The sequence below is a fragment of the Rhinoderma darwinii genome, chromosome 2, assembly GCF_050947455.1.
Source record: "Rhinoderma darwinii isolate aRhiDar2 chromosome 2, aRhiDar2.hap1, whole genome shotgun sequence".
Classification (NCBI taxonomy): Eukaryota; Metazoa; Chordata; class Amphibia; order Anura; family Rhinodermatidae; genus Rhinoderma; species Rhinoderma darwinii.
In genome coordinates, this window is record NC_134688.1 from 425,917,823 (window position 1) to 425,941,101 (window position 23,279).

The window sequence follows — 23,279 nt, forward strand, 5'->3', positions numbered from 1 at the left end:
AAAATATATTAGACTGAAATTTAGACGAGTGTCCCAACAGACACTCACGCCAGGAACTTTATCCAGCATCCTAATCAGGAGATTTCATATCGATATATATCAAGAGAGGAGAAAAAACACACAGACGCTGCTGATATGCTCAAAATACTCCTCTGGAGGTTTATTGCCAAACTCAATTATAATAATATCATTCAAATGGTGTGTAGACTTGAGGTTAACCAATCAGAGGCAATGTGACAATAACTATTATTCAGCCAATAGCAGACCATAAGAATATTTCAAATACATAATTATAATTCTTCATTAAAATGCGGACATCAGGTAACACCTGGAGACAAACATACAATGGGGTGTTAGTGGTTTGTTCTCATGAGGGAATTTGTTGCGATAATGAGAAATAGTTGCACTTTATGTCTAGGCATTCAGCCAACCAATGGGGTATGAAGGACATATTATGATAAGACATTTCTTTGAATTATATAGAGGAAAGTTCATTACAAAATGGAGAATACGTTTCTTAGTAATTCGGCATCCTGCTTGATAATTCATAATGTAATTTCATACAGAAAATATAAGCAAATAAACCATCCTTTACAACTAGAACAGTGTTGGTTCTCTGCAGAGCGGTGGCCGGGAGCACTACTGTGCAGGAGAAGTCCTAAAGGGATATTTTTCTCTTCATTTTTGGCTTTGTTGGGGAGTCCCAGAGGTTGGACCCCCACTGATAATAATAATAATAATAATCTTTATTTATATAGCGCCAACATATTAGGCAGCACTTTACAATATAGAGGGAACATGAAACAAACAATATCAGACATTACATAGTGACAAAGTTAATTTACAATTCAAATCTGGGGAGTGAGGACCCTGCTCGCAAGAGCTTACAATCTATGAGGACATAAGGGAGACACAAAGTGTAATAGTGTTTGTTCTGTACAATGGTCCGGCCATTTTTATACACATGCGGTGGTAACATAAAGCTGCATGAGCCGGTCACCAGCCAGTATCCGTGTATGACGGACATGAAGAGAAGGAGTGTCAGGGAATCTTATTCTGATGACTAATCTAAAAGGAGGGCCATGGAAAGGAGTCAGATTAGGGAATGTTATAGGCCTGTCTAAATAGATGTGTTTTCAGGGCACGTTTAAAACTGTGGATATTGGGAATTAATCTAATTGTCTGGGGTAGCACATCCTAGAGGACTGAGGCAGCACGAGAAAAATCTTGGAGACGGGATTGGGAGGTTCGGATTATGGAGGATTTTAATGTAAGGTTGTTAGCAGAACGTAGAGCCCGAGTAGGGTGGTAGACAGAGATGAGGGAGGAGATGTAAGGCTGGGTTCACACGACCTATTTTCAGACGTAAACGAGGCGTATTATGCCTCGTTTTACGTCTGAAAATAGGGCTATAATACGTCGGCAAACATCTGCCCATTCATTTGAATGGGTTTGCCGACGTACTGTGCAGACAACCTGTCATTTACGCGTCGTCGTTTGACAGCTGTCAAACGACGACGCGTAAAAATACAGCCTCGTCAAAAGAAGTGCAGGACACTTCTTTCAGATGTAATTTGAGCCGTTCTTCATTGAACTCAATGAAGCACAGCTCAAAATTTACGGCTGTCAGAGAAGCCTCGCAAAATGCGAGGAGGAGCAATTACGTCTGAAACGAGGCAGCTGTTTTCTCCTGAAAACAGTCTGTCATTTCAGACGTTAAAGCCTGCTACCGTGTGCACATACCCTAAGGAGGTGAAGCACTGTGGAGAGCTTTGTGGGTAAGAGTAATACGTTTGAATTTTATTCTGACTGATCTTAGACTTGTGTCATATCCTAGTGATACGCAACAACATTATTAGATATGACTGATTTAACAACACTCCTGGATTCCCCGTGAGTTCCCGGAAGGGGGACATGTCCCGGCCTGTAACTCTTTCTTGGGAAACCAGGAGTCTGTTTGTCCGGAGTGGTCAGTCACTAAAACACTCTCCTACCACTTATAGAGATGCCCTGGAAGAGGGGGTGACCTGTGAGTGGCCGCTTGTTGGCTGGCAGCGTGCAGAGACTCGGAAGGACAAGGAGACTAAGTGACAAGTAATAATGGGGCGCTATAGCAAAACTTGCCACCATTCTTCTATGACAACCTTCAGCAATAACTGAGCTCAGGACATAAGACTTATGATTGTTTTGGGATCCACTCTAATTACAGCAGCAACTGCCGCATGTGACCACATTCCAGCTGTGTGAATGCTCCGGTCTGCTACTGACCCAAACAGAATGAGCAAGTACAGCGCCCTCATGTGGTCACTTCCTATAACGCAGGAATTCATCCACTTTCCCTTTCACTTAGCGTATATCATCACGTGTCAGGGGAAAAAAAAAACCTCCGAAAACCGCCTCCAGACCCCTCCCATCCACCCTGATTCATTCTACACACGGCAAGTATCGGCCACTTCCTGCGTCTGCCCCGGAAGCCGAGCATAGACAACGAGACTTGCCGGTTCTGTTGAGAAGGATCTTTGTACGGCGCCGCTGTTATAAACAGGAAGATACCATGAGCACAGGTAACTCGGGGGGAGACAGACCATGTGAAATCGCGGCCTGGGAAGATGTCCAGAACATGAGATGGGGGTCAGGTTACCGATTCTTTTTTTGATTAGGGCCATAGACGCTGATGCTGAGTCATGGGCGTGGCATTGTTTGTGGGGCGGGGTTTAGTGGCGGCGTTGCTGATTGTAGGCGTGGTTACTTTGACAGCGCTCCCCGGGCTGGTGCTCCTCAGTCAGTGAGTATAGAATGTCCCTGTAGGTGATGTGGAAGTCCCAGCAGACCTGGCCTGAGCACTTGTGGCTGTACAGCTGTTGGAGAGACTTGTGATTGAAAATGACAGTGTAGCTTTAATAGCCCTGTTCACACGTTCTGGATTTGTAAATCCTCATCATAGTTACTAACACTCCTACTCCAAGTCATGCGAATGTGATTCTTGTAACCCTGTTCACATACTCTGGAAAAAAATCTGCACCATGGAAAAGAAATAATCTGCGCCTTGAATGAGCACGTTGATTCTTCTTGCAGATTCTGCATGGGAAAGCCCTGCTTGGCCCTATTGGGGCTAACCCTTGAGCGGATCTGTGGCACATCAATTGCACGTTCGCGGTCAAAATTATAGTGTCAGCCTCGGTTTTCTGCAGCGGATCCTCTCGGAAATACTCATCAGATTTCCCATAAGCAAATCTGTGACTCATGAACATATCCTTATAGTTACTGTGTGGGCAATGCTGTACATGTCTGTGCGGTGGAAAAGTCCCAGGAGTCATGCAGCCCGTGTTACCAGGAATATGGCACTTAATCTTTCAGGTAGTTTTGCACTGATGAGTATTCTGGCTCCTACAGTAATGATTAGGTAAGGCCTTGTTCAGATTGCGGTTTAGCCCTGCTTTTCACTTGTACGTTAGAAAATCTCCCGACGTACACGCTAAACGTGTACATAGGGCTCCGTTAGCCCAAGAAAGGCCAAAAGAGTGTCCTTTTGGCCTTTGTTGGGCTGGTGTACGTCGGTATGCCTTTTATTTATTTTTTTGAAGATGGAACAATGTAGCAGACTACGCTATTCCATCCCCAGGCATCCCGCAAAACATGTATACTGCGCAGTATTTGTTTTTTTTAAATGGGAGTCTATATGTGACAGGTGCCACTGTATGGCATCAGTCAGAGGTATACGTTAAACGTAGACCTCGGAGAGCTTCCTCAGGACGGATATCCACGGGAAAAGCTTTAGGTAGTGCTCGGCCTGGGGATTCCACCCATGGGGAAGTCACTGTCCATATATGGACAGTGATTTCTGGGGCTTTAAACTAAGGAGTCCCCGGCCAGAGCATCAGAATAGGGACATATATGGACAGTTATATCAGGAGCTTTTGACTACGGAGTACCTGGCCAGAGCATTGGTAGCGCTCTGGCCAGGCACTTTGGAACTGAAGAAGCCCCTGACGTTACTGTCAATATATGGGCAGGGACGCCAGCGGCTTCCCCAGAACTGGAATCCCCATCCAGAGGTTTGCTGGCGCTCTGTCCGGGGATTCCGGCATCTCAAAGTGCCTACTGTAACCGTCCATATATGGACAGTGATGCCAATGGCGCCCTCCTGCAACGGAAGATCCTTCCAGAGCGCCACTGATTCTCTGGCCAGGGTCTCCGTAGTGGACAATGACACCAGGGGCTTCCCCAATCACAGCGCTATAAGTAGCACTGTGCCCAGGGAGTTCGGACAACATATTTCACTGTATGCCTAAACAGTAAGATACGTCGCTACGTTCCGTTGAAGGTATACGTCAGGCTTCCTCCCAATGTATACCTCCAAAATAACTTAATCTGAAACAGAATTTATATAGTCATTGAGGCAGGACAAAGCGCAGGATCTGTGAGTGACCATAACTCTATAGAAATGCGTGTAAGTGCGTCTGAAGCCTCTAAAATAATACAAAGTGAAGATGAAAGAAAAATTAAGCAGATAACTAATACAGATAAAGCAAATCTTTACATATAAAGTCAGAAAGGGTCGCTGACTTTATATGTAACCTCTTCAGGGTCTTGTAACAATAACCTGATGCCGTGTTCAAAGGAGCGGTCCTGGCACCAGAATACATACCGATAAAACAGGCTGGTGCAAGATTAACTGTTCCGTCTGTGGATTTGCTGCAAATTTGTGGCGAATCCTCCTCAAACAGCAAAATCTGCATGTTACACACGCCGACTTTGCTGTAGAATTTGTTGTGGATTTTACCCCTTTCATTGTAAGGAGTAAAATCCGCGATGGAAAACGGCAACGTAAATGAACATGCTGCAGACTTTAAAATCCGCACCGCAGGCCGATTTCCGCACAGAAATTTTCTGCAGTGTGTGTGTAAAGATTTCTTAAAATCTCATCCACTTTGCTGCTATTGTGATACTCTGCAGATTTTCCGCCTGCAAATCCGGATGAAAAATCGGCAGCATTTCTGCTTCATGTGAACACCCTGTTAAAACAAGTATGTGAGGAAATGCGTGAGTGCGGAAAAGCTTCTTCGTAATAAAAAAACACCCAGTTCACCTCACCGCTCAAATGATGTCTGGATGAGTTAAACCAACCACCTCCTTTTGTGATCTTTCTACCCAATCACCACAAAACAATCGCTTGCATCACACAATATATCTCCAAATGGTTGTACGGATTTTTATGGTTCTTGAGAAGATCCGTGGAACTTCCAAATCTCTCTCACAACACTGATACCAGACACAATCTGTAAAATGTAACACCACCACATCTTTATATTTGGTGTGGAATTGTCATGTCATTTTTGCTGCCCTCACTGAGTAGTGATTTCAGCGGCCTGTAAGGCTCATGTCAGTGCACTCGCTAATATACATTCCGGTCCCCCATCGCGCTGATTGAGATTTTTATATATGGCGGGGGACCGGAAGGCTAGATGCACAGTCTTGATGACGATACGACTCTTCGTCATCCGACCGGCCCGCTGTATTCTATGTAGGAGTACATGGAGTACAGCAGGTTTGGTCACGGCTGTGAAACTAAACGTCCGGTCCCCCGGTAGCACTATAAAAATCTATGAAAATCTTAGAACCAGCGCGACGGGGGACCGGAATGTATATTATTGATTGTACTCACCTACTACAGTGACTACACTGCTAATAATTTTTAGTCACCACATAACCTCTTCAAATAAGTCTGTAATGTGCAAATTGTAATATAATTACCCTAGTAACTTTCTGCTGTTTCCGTGCCACTGTTACCTGACTGTCCCTGGTCTTTTTTGTTTTTGGACAATCACCCGCCACCAAACTGTTATTTCGTTCGTTATTAATTTCATAATGATGGCCATCTTATGTCAGTTGCTGCAAAAAGCGATAATTGCCGTGCGCTGTATGTAAATGAGTTTGAGATTCAACAGGGTGTTGCTGGCCTTTTTGAATAGTCATATGCATTCTACTCGCCATTGGATAATTGACGTGCCAGTGTCGTAGGAGAGGACGGAGCATGCACGGGATTTACAGAGGGCTAGGAGTGACGTGGCACGGCGCTGGCCAGTCAATCAAGCACCCAATTGTGTGTTTTGCGAGTAGATTGTGTGACTGTTCAAAAAGCCAGCAACGGCCAGATGACTCTTAAACTCTCTCAAGCTTGATAGTGCACGGCAATTTCTACATTAAATTATCGAGTTTTGCAGTGACAGACAGAAGAAAAATGGGCGTCATAAAGTTATTAACGAACTGCATAACAGGTTGGTGGCAGTTGAGTGTCCAAAAACTTGCTGACAGGTTCCCTTTAAGGAAGGTACACAGGACCAGGGACAGTCCGGTAACGGTGGCACAGAGACAGCACTAGAGTAATTATATTAGAATTTTCATGTTCTAGCTGTACTAAACATGCTTAAATATCTTGGAAAACCCCTTTAAGGCTGGGTTCACACGACCATGTTACGTCCGTAATGTACGGAACGTATTTCAGCCGGAAGACCCGGACCGAACACAGTGCAGGGAGCCGGGCTCCTAGCATCATCGTGATGTACGATGCTAGGAGTCCCTGCCTCGCTGCAGGACAGCTGTCCCGTACTGTAATCATGATTACAGTACGGGACAGTAGTTCCACGGAGAAGCAGGGACTCCTAGCGTCGTACATAACTATGATGCTAGGAGCCCGGCTCCCTGCACTGTGTTCGGTCCGGGTCTTCCGGCTGAAATACGTTACGTACATTACGGACGTAACATGGTCGTGTGAACCCAGCCTAAAGGGAATCTATTATTCAAAAATGAACTATTGTTAAATCAAGATTTTGTGTTAAAATATTAAGTTTGTCGTTTTCACACTGGCCCCATAACTCAGGATAACCCTATTGACAATTGGTGATGAGAACAGCTCCTCCCTCTTCGTGTACAGTAACCACATGTCATAGAGCATGCCCACAACACTCTCGCATAGAAGTCAATAGGTTTTAGGTGCGGTAAAACAAGTTTCTGCTGTTCACAGCTCAGACCAGATGACTGTTTATATCAAAATGTAAATTAAATAGAATAAAAATATATAATTAGAAACAAAAAGCAGATTTTAAAAAAAGTTTTTCAGTGTAGAATTTTAATTAGTAAAAAGAAATTGGGTGACACTATTGTCTTTGACTGTGACTTGATGACTGTTCTTAGTCCATGTATAATGGTTTCTTGTCATGTCCACTTATTGTAAGTTCCTGAATGGCATATTTTCTATAAAATGTTTATTGCTTTCATTTAACTTTTGTGTGTTCCCAGGTTTGAGCTTGGATAAAACAGCTGCTTTCAGGAAAAAGTTGAAGGCCGAGCCTCGCTTTGTGCTGGCCCAGAATGTGGCGACATGCAGTGATCCGCTGGAGGTGTGCTTGCAAAGGCAGACAGTTCAGGACAGTGTACATGTCTTCCAGCACACCATTCCCGCTGAGGGCAAACCAGTCACCAACCAAAAAAACTCAGGTATAACCGCTCTGCTTGTGGACATTTGCTTACATATGTTATACTGTCTGGATTGTCACAGATGATCCAATATTTACACACAGTGAAGTAGGTTTCGTCTTGCTCCTATTAGGGTATGTTCACACGCAGTGTTTTCAGACGTAATTCGGACGTTTTACGCCTCAAATTACGCCTGAAAAAACGGCTCCATTACGCCTACAAACATCTGCCCATTCCTTTCAATGGGTTTTACGGTGTTCTGTTCCCACGTGGCTTAATTTTACACGTCACTGTCAAAATACGGCGTGTAAAAAGACGCCCGCGAAAAAGAAGTGCATGTCACTACTTGGGACGTTTTTGGAGCCGTTTTTCATTGACTCCATTGAAAAACAGCTCCAATAACGTCTGTAAAATATTCCGCGAAAAACGTGAGTTGCTACAAAAACAGCTCCGTAAATTCAGACGTTTTTGGTCACTGCGTGTGAACATGCCCTAAGGGTTGTCACGATACCAGAATTTGGAATTCGATATCGATACTTTGGTATTGCAATTCTCGATACCAAAATAATACTTTGCCAACAATAATAAAAAAAAAAAAAGGTCTTTCCATTTTCTGATGTATGGTGCCACCTGGTGTTCATAGTGTAGGGCAATGTACATGTCCACCTAATGGGCTGTGTGCTGGTGGACACGCATCCTCAGTCACTCTCCCCACAGCCAGGTCTCTGCATAGTGATCCTCTGCCCGCTGCAGAGCAGCCAATAAAAATCGCTTTCTGCCATGCTTGTCAGGGAAGGAGCAGAGCCTCTGCATTATAGTGGAGGAGAATCCGTCTGCAGGGGAAGTAAGAAGGGACTATGTCATCAGCTGCCAGAGGAAGGAGACGGATTATGCTCAGAACCCCTCACGAGAAGCACAGATTAGCAGCAGTGCCAAGGGAGACATATGAAAGCAAAAAATATATTTTTTTTTTATCACTGCAAATTACTTCAAAACAGGTATTAACAGCACTTAAGGACTTTTGGAATGAAAATGATTCGATGTACAAAATTTTGATAGCATAAAGCTAGACCAGACAGGCTAAAGCTGTGCCAAATCTATCAAAGTGGCTCATGTATGATTAATTTGGTGCAGTTTGCTAGACATGTTAGTCACTTTACTCTTTCAACGGCCACCTCTTGGCTAGTGTACTTAACACCAGTTTTTTGCGCCAAAAGAATAGCATACGCTATTAATGCATTTTGGCGCATTTTAGAACTCCTCTTAGCCACGCCTGCTTTCCAGAAACTGTTTAGAACTGTTGAGGGAGGTGCGAAAAGGGTTTGAAACACACAATACATTTTGCTCACGCCAATACCCCAATTTTTTGGCTCAATGTGTGCCAGAATTCTTCCGCATTTTTTTTTAAGTAGATCTCCCCTATTACTAGATAATACTTTCAGAACTTGGGTCAGGCCAATCTCTAACTGAGAGGAGAGTTGCTGCAACAGGAAGCTTGCCCCTACTGCTTTGACTACAATCTGCTTCCGACACAGACCACTGCAAAACTCCAGCGCCTGGAGGCAGCCGGAACAGTTGATCGGTGCGGGGTCCAAGTGTCGAAACCCCACTGATCATGTACTGCTGACCTATCCTGTGGTTTGGTCATCAGCATGATAAACCACCCCCATGTCTGGACAACTCCTTTAAAGAGGCTCTGTCACCAGATTTTGCAACCCCTATCTGCTATTGCAGCAGATCGGCGCTGCAATGTAGATTACAGTAACGTTTTTATTTTTAAAAAACGAGCATTTTTGGCCAAGTTATGACCATTTTTGTATTTATGCAAATGAGGCTTGCAAAAGTACAACTGGGCGTGTTTAAAAGTAAAAGTCCAAGTGGGCGTGTATTATGTGCGTACATCAGGCGTGTTTACTACTTTTACTAGCTGGGCGTTCTGATGAGAAGTATCATCCTCTTCTCTTCAGAACGCCCAGCTTCTGGCAGTGCAGACACAGCATGTTCTCGAGAGATCACGCTGTGACGTCACTTCCCCAGGTCCTGCATCGTGTCGGACGAGCGAGGACACATCGGCACCAGAGGCTACAGTTGATTCTGCAGCAGCATCGGCGTTTGCAGGTAAGTCGATGTAGCTACTTACCTGCAAACGCTGATGCTGCTGCAGAATCAACTGTAGCCTCTGGTGCCGATGTGGCCGACACGATGCAGGACCTGGGGCAGGAAGTGAGTGACGTTACAGCGTGATCTCTCGAGAACACGCTGTGTGTCTGCACTGCCAGAAGCTGGGCGTTCTGAAGAGAAGTGGATGATACTTCTCATCAGAACGCCCAGCTAGTAAAAGAAGTAAAAACGCCCCGATGTACGCACATAATACACGCCCAGTTGTACTTTTACTTTTAAACACGCCCAGTTGTACTTTTGCAAGCCTCATTTGCATAAATACAAAAATGGTCATAACTTGGCCAAAAATGCTCGTTTTTTAAAAATAAAAACGTTACTGTAATCTACATTGCATCGCCGATCTGCTGCAATAGCAGATAGGGGTTGCAAAATCTGGTGACAGAGCCTCTTTAAGCACTCATTACAGTTTTACCCTCCTCCCGCTGGTGGGGACTGCGCCACAGATCCATTTTATTGACCTGAGTCCCTTCATTCTCAGGATCAGCGGGGGACATATTTATGTTTTTTTTTTATAGAATGCTACCATAATCTATGAAAGAAATTGGTTTCAATGTTTCTGAGATCATTTTCTGGTTGGCATCCATGTTTTTTTTTTTTACAATTGTACTTTGATACAACATTGGTTAATAATCTCCACAATATAACAGACTGTCCTCTCCCTCTCATCTTTCAGGAAGGTGCTGGATATTTTCTTGTCTGAACGTGATGAGATTACCTTTTATAAAGAAGTTTAATCTGGAAGAATTTGAGTTTAGCCAGTCATATCTGTTTTTTTGGGATAAGGTATGTCCTCTATACGAGCAAAAAAATTTAATAATTTGAAACCATATTAATGTTTTCTATGAAGATTATATGCATATAATTTTTTTTCAGATAAATGCTTACTGTTAGAGATACTGAAGTGGTTTCAGTATCAAAATGAAACTAAGCTAATTAAATAGATCTTGAAAAGTTACAGTTAGGTCCAGAATTATTTGGACAGTGACACAAGTTTTGTCATTGTAGCTGTTTACCAAAACATATTGAATATACAGTTATATAATCAATATGGGGTTAAAGTGCAGACTTTCAGCTTTAATTTGAGGGTATTCACAACCTAATTTGAGGAAGGGTTTAGGAATTACAGCTCTTTAATATGTAACTGCCTCTTTATCAAGGGACCATAGGTAATTGGACAATTATCTCAAAAGCTATTTAATGGGCTGCATGGGCTATTCCCTTGTTAATCCATCATCAATTAAGCAGATAAAAGGTCTGGAGTTGATTCCAGGTGTGGCATTTGGAAGCTGTTGCTGTGAACCCACAACATGAGGTCAAAGGAGATCTTAATGCAAGTGAAACAGACCATCGTTAGGCTGGAAAAAATGAAGAAATCCATCAGAGAGATAGCACAAATGTTAGAAGTGGCCAAATCAACAGTTTGGTACATTCTTGAAAAAAAAGAGCGCACTGTTGATCCCCTGAACCCCAAAAGGCCTGGACGTCCACGGAATACAACAGTGGTGGATGATCGCAGAATCTTTTCCATGGTGAAGAAAAACCCCTTCACAACATCTGCCCAAGTGAAGAAAACTCTCCTGGAAGTAGGTGTATCAGTATCTGAGTCTACCATAAAGAGAAGACTTCATGAGAGCAAATACAGAGGGTTCACCACGAGGTGCAAACCATTAATCAGCCTCAAAAATAGAAAGGCCAGATTAGACTTTGCCAAACAACATCTAAAGAAGCCGCCCAGTTCTGAAACGGCATGAAACTAAGATCAACCAGTACCAGAATGATGGGAGGAAGAAAGTATGGAGAAGGCTTGAAACGGCTCATGATCCAAAGCACACCACGTCCTCTGTAAAACATGGTGGAGGCAGTGTGATGGCATGGGCATGCATGGCTGCCAAAGGCACTGGGTCACTAGTGTTTATTGATGATGTGACTGAAGACAGAAGCAGCCGGATTAATTCTGAAGTGTTCAGGGATTTACTTTCTGCTCCGATTCAACCAAATGCAGCAAGGTTGATTGGACGTCGCTTCACAGTACAGATGGGCAATGACCCAAAAAACATACTGCGAAAGCAACCCAGGAGTTAATTAAGGCAAAGAAGTGGAATATTCTGCAATGGCCAAGTCAATCACCAGATCTCAACCCGATCGAGCTGCATTTCACTTGCTTAACCCCTAGGCGCACCAGGACGCAACTGTACGTCCCTGCTGCCAGTGTCTTAGTGCACAAGGACGTACAATTACTGAGTTTTTCCCGGTGCACACTGTCGGCGACAGTGTGCACCGGGAACCGGGAGGTCAGCTGTCGCCGACAGCTGACACTCCACTCTTGCCGACCAGCGGTCCTTTGCCGCTGGCTTCGGCGAATTAACCCCTTAAATTCGGCGATCGGGTGCAATCGCCGAATTTTGGGGGTTTCTAACATATCGGCAGACCCCGGTCCGAAATCGTGGGGTTTGTCGATAGTTAGTATGGCAAATAATGGCTTCCGTGTCTGCCATGGACGGAAGCCCATCAGGACCAACCTTCGGCTGGTCCTGATAGGCTTCCTGTCAGAGTGACAGAAAGTCACTGTGTCGTTCCCGATGCACACTGTCGGTGACAATGTGCATCGGGAACTTGGAGATCAGCTGTCTCCGACAGCTGACACTCCAGTGTTGCCGATCAGCGGCTCATAGCCGCTGATTTCGGCAATTAACCCGTTACATGCGGGGCTCGATTGCGATCTCCGCATGTAGCGGGTTTGTAGCGCATCAGCAGCCCCCATCCAATCGTGGGGGCTTCTAATGCTTGTGATGGCATCCGGAGGCCAGGCAACGGCCTCCGGGTCTGCCATGTATGGAAGCCTATGAGGATCAGCCTCTGCTGATCCTCGTAGACCAACTGTCAGGCTGGGTTCACACGACCACTTTAACGTCCGTAATCGACGGACGTATTTCGGGCGGAAGTCCCGGACTGAACACACGGCAGGGAGCCGGGCTCCTAGCATCATAGTTATGTACGATGCTAAGAGTCCCTGCCTCTCTGCAGGACAACTGTCCCGTACTGTAATCATGTTTTCAGTACGGGACAGCAGTTCCACGGAGAGGCAGGGACTCCTAGCATCGTACATAAGTATGATACTAGGAGCCCGGCTCCCTGCACTGAGTTCGGTCCGGGACTTCCGCCCGAAATACGTCCGTCGATTACGGACGTTAAAGTGGTCGTGTGAACCCAGCCTCAGAGTGACTGTGACGTCACACTGACAGTTGGAATACGTTACACTACCTAGGTATTGTAATGTATTCTAGCAGCGATCCGAGCTGCAGGTAAAAAAAGAAAGTGTAAAAAGTAAAAGAAAGGTTAATAAACAAAAAAAGAAAGTGTAAAAAGTTAATAAAAATGTTTTATAAAAGTGTAAAAATAAGTTTTTGTTTTCCTATAATAAGTCATTTATTATAGGGAAAAAATGAAAACGTTAAAGAAAAGTACACATATTTGGTATCACCGTGTTCATAACGACCCAAACGATGAAACTATAATGTTAATTTTTCCGCACGGTGAACGCCGCAAACAAAATAAACGGAAAACTGTCAGCATCGCTATTTCTTGGTCACCACCCCTCCCAAGATATAGAATAAAAAGTCGCATTTAACCCAAAATTGTACCAATAAAAACTACAACTCGTCCCGCCAAAAACAAGACCTCCCACAGCTTTTTTGACGAAAAAATAAAAAAGTTACGGCTCAGAATAGCGTGTCTCAGAAAATAAATTATTTTATAGAAACGTCATTTTATTGTGCAAACGCTGCAAAACTTTAAAAAAAACTATACACATATGGTATCGCCGTAATCGTATCGACCGGCAGAATAAAGTAAAACTTAATTTATTGCGCACAGTGAACGCTGTAAGAAATAAAGAATTGAAAGTGCCAAAATCGTTGTTTTTTGGTCATCTTAGCTCTAAAAAAGATCCTGTGGGGTCAAAATGCTCACTATACCCCTAGAAAAATTCCTTGAGGGGTGTAGTTTCCAAAATGGGGTCACTTTTTGGGGATTTCCACTGTTTTGGTCCCTCCGGGGCGTTGCAAACCCAACATGGCACTGAAAACCAATCCAGCAAAATCCGCGCTCCAAAATCCAAAAGGCGCTCCTGATCCCTGCTGTAGGTCCAAACATTAGTTTACGACCACATATGGGGTATTGCCGTAATCGGGAGAAATTGCTTTACAAATGTTGGGGTGCTTTTTCTCCTTTACTCCTTGTAAAAATGAAAAAATTCTATGTTTCCACAGAAAAATAGGTGATTTTCATCTTCACAGACTAATTCCACTAAATTCTGCAAAAAAACTGTGCGATCAAAATGCTAACTATTACCCTAGAAAAATGCCTTGAGGGGTGTAGTTTCCAAAATGGGGTCACTTTTGGGGGGTTTCGACTGTTTAGGTACCACAAGATCTCCTCAAACCTGACATGGTGCCTAAAATATATTCCTAAAAAAAGGAGGCCCCAAAATCCACTAGCTGCTCCTTTGCTTCTGAGGTCGGTGCTTCAGTCCATTAGGACACTAGGGCCACATGTGGGATATTTCTAAAATCTGCAGAATCTCGGCAATAAATATTGAGTTGCGTTTCTCTGGTAAAACCTTCTGTGTTACAGATTTTTTTTTTTTTATTACAAATGAATTGTGGCAAAAAAAATGAAATTTGTAAATTTCACCTCTACTTTGCCTTAATTCCTGTGAAACGCCTAAAGGGTTAAAATACTTTCTGAATGTGGTTTTGAATACTTTGAGGGGTGCAGTTTTCAAAATGGGGTGATTTATGGGGACTTTCTAATATATAAGGCCCTCAAAACCACTTGAGAACTGAACTGGTCCCTGAAAAATAGCCTATTGACATTTTCTTGAAAATATGAGAAATTGCTGCTAAAGTTCTAAGCCTTGTAACGTCCTAGAAAAATAAAAGTACGTGAAAAAAAATGATGCAAACATAAAGTAGACATATGGGGGATGTTAACTAGTAACTATTTTGTGTGGTATTACTATCTGTTTTACAAGCTAACACATTTAAATTTAGAAAAATTTTAATTTTTGCAAAGTTTTCTAAAACTTGAAGTTTTTCACAAATAAATATTGAATTTATCGACCAAATTTTTTCACTAACATAAAGTACAATATGTCACGAGAAAACATTCTCAGAATCGCCTGGATAGGTAAAAGCGTTCCGGAGTTATTACCACATAAAGTGACACATGTCAGATTTGAAAAAATCGGCTGTGCCACAAGGCCAAAACAGGCTGCGTTCTAAAGGGGTTAAGACAAAACTTAAGGCAGAAAGACCCACAAACAAGCAACAACTGAAGACAGCTGCAGTAAAGGCCTGGCAAAGCATCACAAAGGAGGAAACCCAGCGTTTAGTGATGTCCATGGGTTCCAGACTTCAGGCAGTCATTGCCTGCAAAGGATTCTCTACAAAGTATTAAAAAAACCATTTTATTTATGGTAATGTTAATTTGTCCAATTACTTTTGAGCCCCTGAAATGAGGAGGTTGTGTAGAAAAATGGTTGTAATTCCTAAACGTTTCACAGGATATTTTTGTTCAACCCCTTGAATTAAACCTGGAAGTCTCCACTTCAATTGCATCTCAGTTTCATTTCAAATCCAATGTGGTGGCAGCGGAGCCCAAATCATGAAGATTGTGTCACTGTCCAAATAATTCTGGACCTAACTGTATATTAGTCTCTCATTTATTTCAAGGAAATTCCTTTATAAAAAATGATTAGCTTACCAGTGCATATTTTTTTCCCCCAATTTCAGAAAAAACATCTTTATATTATATATGTATATAACAGTCTCGGCCTTTGCTTTGAATTTGGTCTGTGAAACAACGGGCTGCACACGGAAGCCATCTGTGTGCAGCCCGTGTGTAACAGGATTGTCATTAATGGCCGTACAACGAGTGTGCATGAGGCCTTAGTTGCTGTGTCTGCCACTCTGATTTGCTGACATAACAAAAATCTTTATTATGCAACTTGTCTTTCAGTAATATAACCAGGACTCTGAAAGGTCCACAGTTGCAGACGCAGTGTCCTGGACTGTTGGACAATGGTCCACCGATTATCCCCAGTGTTATATTAACAGAAACACTTGCTATCTGGAAGACTTCTCAGGAATCAGAGTTCAAAATAAAGTAGAAAAGGAGCTCAGAAGATTTACTTATTGACCACATATCACAGTGTGCACGGAATAGAGATCGGTTCTGCTTTCTGCCCTGTCCTATATAAGCCATAGTGAGCTGGGGCTGTTACATAGACTTCAGTGTAAGGCCTCATGCACACGACCGTAGTGTTTTTCTGGTCCGCAAATTCCAGGACCGTGTTCCGTGAAATGTCCTCCGCAGTTCATCCGTATGTAATACGCAAATTGCGGATAAAAAAAAAAAAAGCCTAGGTAAAACAGGATGACGACAGAACTCATTCCCGGCGTCGCCTAGCAACACTTCCGCAAAACCGCAAACTGCGGTTGACACATGGAGGGGTACCCGCATTTTCCACGGGCCCATTGACTTCTATGGGCATGTCCGCATCTAATTTACTGGCCGTAATAAGACATGTCCTGAGTTTCTGCGGCACGGATTTGCGGACATGCGGAGACCCGTGAAAACACGGATAGTGTGTATGGGCCCATAGAAATGAATGGGTCCGCAATTCTCCCGTGGATTTGCGGGGGAATTGCGAACGCAAAAACACGTTCGTGTGCATGGGGCCGAACAGCTCCAGGGTCATTACTAGGAATATAGAATGGGACAGAGGATGAAACCATCATCATCTCCTCTTCCCCTGCTGATAAAACTGCACAGAGAAGGCAAATTGCACAAACCATTTGTTTTCCATCCTTTATTTTTAGAACAGCTGTAGCTGGACCTGTGTCTGCGTGAAATAAAGGGAATAAATATACAAATTCAGTCGTCGCTGTTTGGAACACACTCTCTCATAAATTTGTCCTCCTGTTTTGTGGTTAATCACGTGCACTCTTGTTTTTGTCATATCTCTTGCGGGTACACTGCACGCCACCAAGAGAAACCTTTTCCAGACGACCAAATTCCTGCAGACTATGCCCTACAATTTTCAAAGCGGCTATGACATATCACTTTTCGAATGATAACTCCTTCATAAAACCGTAGAAAGCCTAATTTCTGGTCAAAATACATGCATCACATTCATCCTTTACAGAGAAATCGACGAATCTGGGGGCTATTGAAATGAATGAGCCGTAGTGTATATGTATCTCTTGAAATACATGTTACATGTGAGCAGCTGGTCCGCAAGAGCCCACGTGAAACTTCCCGCTTCTGGGCCACAGGACTGCTCGGAGAGAAATGAGCTGAAGATACGTCGGTTTTGTTGTGATTTGATATCACGAGTGCATGAAACTCCATGCACAAATGGGTAATATTACCAGCACGAACATACAATATCGCACTGAAGTCTACCTCGATCGACGAGCACGATGTCGCTAAGTCACACCATCGACTGTAGGTGATGGAAACAACTCCGCCCCTCTTCTCCCTCTCTGCACAGTGACCTCTTCGCAAGTCACAGAGCATGCCCACAACACTTATATAGAAGTCATCCTCTGACTTATGTTTCTTATGTCATTGTGGCTGCTATCAAGTGAATCTCTGGTACTGTTGTTCACAACTCAGGCAAGGTTACACAATCCGAAAATGAAAACTGATCAGAAAAAAAAAAAATTTCAGTAAATTTTTTTCCCTAGTTAAAAAAAAAATAGTGATCCAGAAAAGGTAACGTCTGCTCGCATTGGATACAGTCAGTCAGGATTCCTTCACTTTACAATATTTTCACTCTGAATCAATTAATAGTGTCAAGTGAAGATATGATGTGCTATATACCTGTATGTTCAGAGTTAGGACCCTGTTAAGTATTATTTGTACCCTCCACAGGTAGAACGCTGCAATTATTTCCTAAATGCTTTTGTTCAAACTGCAAACCAGAACGAGCCAATCGATGGGAGGCTAATGCAGTTCCTGCTTTCAAACCCCAGCAATGATGGAGGCCAGTGGGACATGCTGGTTAATCTGATCGGTAAGGATTTGCAGAAATGATCCAGTAATTACATTTTATCACCGAGATTTAACATATTTGCCAAATTTTTGAAAAATGGTAGTGTTTTTTTCCCCGCACAATCCGTACACCCTCTCCGCAAAAAAAAAAATCCAAAACATTTACTGCATTTTATGGTGCAGTGTGAACCACACCACACTCTTCTAAACTTCAACTACAAGCGATCACACTGGATTTCCCTACATACAGCAACAAATTTATATCTTTGGAGATTGTCTGGCACCTAATCCTTTAACCCATTCCCAACCAGAGCTGCATATATACAGCGGAGGACTGGTAGGGGGGGGGTTTGGAGCGAGCTCTTGGGGGTGTCGGCTGTTTGAAACAGCTGACACCCAATGTAACAGAATACTGCTCATTTAATCCCGTAGATGCCGCAGTCAAAATGAGCGCTCCCTCTGATGTTTCATTGACCCCCCCCCCCACGGCACCATCGCACGGTGCCGATGGTCGTCATGGCAGCCTTAGGGTCTGCCACTTTTGTATTCCTGTTAAGCCCTGTCATACAACAGGAGTTTGTCAGAATCACGGTATACTTCAATACATTAGTTTCCGCGTCAAAATCAGCGTAAAGAAACTCTGTGTGAACTGGGCCTTACTAGTATCTCTTTCTCATTTAATTTATTTTCATTTGCACTCCTGCAGAAAAATATGGTGTTATCCCAAAGAAATCTTTCCCAGAATCCCACACATCAGAGGCAACTCGTAGAATGAACGATGTATTAAATCACAAGGTGAATAAACGATTTTATATTTTTCTTTTTGTCTGTTAATATAACCCTAATTTAAATTCCAGGCCTATTTTCACATTAGTAAAATGGACCTAGTTGGGTCATTTTACATATCAGGGCTGTTAACTGGAAATGTGTGAATACATTAACAACTGGGTGTTACCATTCCCCTTGTTAATAGTGTGTGTCCCTATACACTTTTAGGCTACATTCAGACAAGCGTGTCAAAACGCAGCGTTTTTCCTACATATTCTTGTCTGTGTGCGTTGCGTATGGCATGCGTTTATCCCGTCCATGCAATCATTTAATTTTTTTATTTATTTCTCTGCTTTTCTATGTATTTGATGTGTGAAACACAGACCGCACACAGATGTTGTCCGTGGTTTTCATGCACCCATAGACTTCAATGGGCGACTAGGTGCGTAAAAATGCACCAATATAGGACATGCAGTGGGTTTCGCGCAACGGACACTCGCTGCATGAAAACTCACATGTGTGAACGGCCCCATTGAAATCATTGGGTCCGGGTACTGTGCGTTATTTCAATGCACAGCATATGGATGAGTATTACGCTGGTCTGAATGAGCCCTTATACTGGCCAGTCCGTGTGTAGAGACGCACCCTATTTGCAAGGTGAATGGTAACACCCAGTAGTCCATTTACTTTTATGTTGGTACTGAAACTAAAATACACTTTCATGCCATATTTTAAGGAATTTAATGTGATTTCTGTTTTTGAAGATGAGGGAATATTGTCTAAGACTGAGGAACATGGTATCCAGTGACAGTACTAAGGAAGAAATCTCTGCAGCTTTGGACACTATGATAGAGGAGGTAAATGCATCTTTAAAAAGTCGCCGTAAAAATTTCTCTTTTAACGTTCGTTCTTTCCCTTCAGACTTTGTTGCTTTTTGACTGTCAGAATAACGAAGCATGCTGAAGTATTGTATCCAGCAAAAAAAAAAAGTGATACCTGAGGGAAACATGACTGATCCATTATAAGTAAACGGAGAAAAAATATGAATCCGTCATAACTGATCCTAAAGGATAATAACAGATCCGTCATGGCTCTTGTAAAAATGGAAATCGTGGCGCAAGTGTGAACAGAGACTTACATATTTATAATAATTTTTGCACTTCAAAGTTTCTGCAGTAAACTCATGAACCTTATTCTCTCTTAGGCTCTATTCACACTGTGTTTATTGGTCTCTGTGTGATGCATATGCCACGACAAGCTGCTGACTTATACTTTAAACGGATGCCTCACAGTGGCATCGATCACCCATGGGCTTTAATGGCATCTGTTTAACAGATACGTCGTGAAAAGCTCATGCCGTATCCGTTTAGGATAGAACGTTAAGTTTAACCTATAAGTTTTTTTTAACTTGATGCCTCTGGATAGATTTGTGTAGTCTGCTACGTTATTCTATCCAGCAAAAAAAAACGGTATACCCAACACATCCTGCCCCATGTAGGCAAGCCACTCTTGGCCTCCTTCGCATAATGGAAGCCTTAGGCTATGTTCACACAGAGTTTTTTGCAGGTGGAAATTCTGCCTCAAAATTCCGTTTGGAAGTTTGAGGCAGATTTTCCTCTCCCTGCACGCCGATTTTCGCTGTGTTTTTCGCCCGCGGCCATTGAGCGCCGCAGGCACAAAACGCTGCGAAATACGCTTTCTCTGGTCAAACGCCCGAAGATAGGGCATGTCCCTTCTTTCTCCCGCGAGACGGTTTTACCGCTCGCGGGAAAAAGACGCCTCCGCCCCACATTGAAATCAATGGGAGGCATTTTCGGGCCGTTTTTGACGAGTTTTGCGGCGCGGTTTCCGCGTCAAAAAACTCGTCAAAAAACTGTGAACATAGCCTTAGGGTGCGTTTGACGTATGCGCCAAGAGCTTTCACGAAGCATACATCAAACATAAAGGTAATACACAGTGTGAACGGAGCCTTAGATTCTGGTATGCACAATCTATCAGCTATTTCTGATTCTTCACCTATATCTTCTCTGCATAGATTTCTTTGATTATTACAGACCGTACACTATTTTCATAATTACTTTATTTAGCTACTGTGAATTGCGTCAATTTATAAGGTACCCATCATTTTATTATTTTAGATAAATGAGGCAAATGCAGCCCTGAATAATTCCTGTAGTCAGAGCTGTGTTTGCATGATACACTACTTCGAAAACCCTGTGTGCACTGCTTCGCCCGCAGTCTTAAGAGCCACCTAATCCATGGTACATAAGCCCCTGGGTGACGTTTTTTCACTGTATTGAAAAGCGTAGGGTTTTTTTCACATCAGGAGTCTATGTGCGACGTATTCAACTGTATGAGATACTGTTGCATATGTTAGGCCTCTATGTGCGGTACATACAGTACGTCGTGAGATTTTCCAGTTTTTTATGCTGAATGTAGTGTAAGAACAAGTTGTGAACAGAGCCATATCCATATCCTAATGGGCCGCCACCCCTGTGGCCCATACCATCTACCCAGGTGTTAAAATATGAAATGATCCTTACTTTTTCAATTGTATGTGTTGATTAACTATTGCAACCACAAGAGGGCACTTGGAGCTGCATTTCTCTGATATCTTGCACTGAAACCCCTGTTTGCACTGCTTAGCCCACAGTCTTGATGTCACTATGAGTTGTCGAAATTTTGTAATGGATAAGACTGAGGACTAACTGGGGAATTTAGTCTTCGTATCAGTGTAAATGTAGCTCTGACCCTGGTAAGTATATACACTATATTCCAATATGCATTGAACATATACTATATATATATATATATATATATATATATATAATAATTTTTATTAGATTTTTTATGATCAGTACCTATTTAAGGCTCTGCTCACGCTTTTTTCTTCCGTCTGAGGTGTAAGTGAGGAGTATTCCCCGGCGTATATCTCCGACAGATGGTTGGAACGTATGCCACTGTAAAGACATAGCGTGACATATGTCGGCAATAGGATCCCATTGTAAAGAAAAACAAAATTTTTTATCGCTGGCACCTCTGTATAGGAAAGCGCTGCAGACTAGGCTTTCATGTTGGGTGATATGTTCAAGAGCTTTGCCGGTTCATGTGCCGTACCTAATTAAAAACCGAAGTGTGACCGGAGCCTAAACGGCATGTTTTCATTAATTATTACAAACACGAGGCGGAGTATAGCAAAATAAATTTGTTTTCTTTTCAAATTATGCTGAAATCACCGATAAGACGAAACCTTGTACATTTTAACCTTGTTTTCCCTCTTTTAATTTAACCTTCGAAACTAGACCATATTGCAGCTGCCGGGATGCGCTGTCAGGTTTGCCCAACATATTGCAGTTTATTTTATGTGATGTGGAGTTATCTGGAGTCCAGATGAAAAAGTGAGACTTCTTCTTTAGTTGACGAAGAATGTTTTTACTTTAGACCGTGTTGGATCTGGACACATCTGGCTTTTGTCTTAAACAGATGTGATCATAGAATTGGCTTCTAAACTCAACGTGAAATCGTAGTTATATGGACTTTTGGCTTCAGTAATATACTTTGACTTCTGGCAGCAATTTTTTTGAGAAATTCATGTTTTTACCCTTTGAAGGCAGCAATTTTATATTTTCCCATAGTTTACGATTCCTTCGTATGTGTTTTCCACACAAAACATTACTTCTACTTATTAGAAGTTCATTTCAGCAATAATAGTGGATTTAGTAGTGAGTTAGTGGTAATAGTAAGTAGTTAGGAGTTTAGTCATTTATTATGTTAATAACTAGTAGTAATTTCCAGGCAGAGGAGAGGCGATTGCGGCAAAACCTCAGCAATTTTCACTCTACTTCATATATTAGGATGTAAGTCTTTTGTACAAATGACATTTTATTCAGTTTTTTTTTTATGTAGAGATAACTGTGAGCAATGTCCCCATGACAGGCTGTATTATTATCAGGCCGTCCTCTAGCTTGTAGGTCACTGCTCTGCTTCTAAAAATGTTGATGTCAAAATTCACATGTTTGTCAAGAACGTTCTGAATAGTATTTAATGATATCTTGACGAATCGGTGATGGTGATTGGCTGGGCCGGCTCCAGGTTCATGTGGACCGTTGGGCGACAGACTTAGTAGGCTCCTTTGCGGGGGAACTCACAGCGTCAGTAAAATAGCAGAAAACCCTTGTAGATAGTGCCCCCCATCTCATACAGCCCACCCTGTAGATAGTGGCATCCAGCCCCCTCCCCGCCTGTTGATAGGACCATACAGCACCCCAAACAAATAAAACAAAAAAACTTTATACTCAGCTAGGCCCCGTTCCCACGACAAACTGAGCCATTCCAAGGCACCAACACCGACTGGATCCTTGCGTAGGCCTGCGTGATCCAGTAACGTCATCACGCCGGCCCGCACAAGGGTCCCGTCCCTGCACCTGATAGTCTGCAGGCCGAACGCGGCCTGTAGCCTAGTAAATGTCAGAACGGAGAGATGCCTCCCTGCTCTGCCATAGCATTCAATAGTATCTGCATCCTAAGGACGCAGATACTATTGAATGTGGCGTCGCTACTACTTTAGCAACCATAGAGGCACTACCGGGCATGGGGGGGCCCGTGCCAGCGGTCGGCATGGGCCCCCTCATGCCGCGGGCTCCGTAGCAGCCGATATTGCTGCTACAGCGTTAGCTACGCCATTGACGGCAGAGTCAGCACCTGCCCAAGGGGAGTGGGCCCCAGCACTTGCCCGGGTTCGCCGGGTGCTGATGCCGCTCCTGGCGATTTGGTTTGCCTGCTATTTATAAACCACA

At 43.1% G+C, this 23,279-nt stretch overlaps 1 protein-coding gene across 1 annotated transcript in view; it reads left to right on the forward strand.

Moving 5' to 3' along the window:
- Nucleotides 1-2,387: 2,387 nt before the first annotated feature.
- BLMH (bleomycin hydrolase) overlaps nt 2,388-23,279 on the forward strand; it is a 50,763-nt gene continuing 29,871 nt past the window's right edge. Inside the window, exons 1-6 of the mRNA XM_075854326.1 lie at nt 2,388-2,564; nt 7,300-7,497; nt 10,331-10,440; nt 17,596-17,737; nt 18,422-18,510; nt 19,248-19,340. Of these exons, the coding sequence (XP_075710441.1) occupies nt 2,555-2,564; nt 7,300-7,497; nt 10,331-10,440; nt 17,596-17,737; nt 18,422-18,510; nt 19,248-19,340 (642 nt within the window). The 5' untranslated portion in view covers nt 2,388-2,554. The remainder of the gene's footprint in view (nt 2,565-7,299; nt 7,498-10,330; nt 10,441-17,595; nt 17,738-18,421; nt 18,511-19,247; nt 19,341-23,279) is intronic.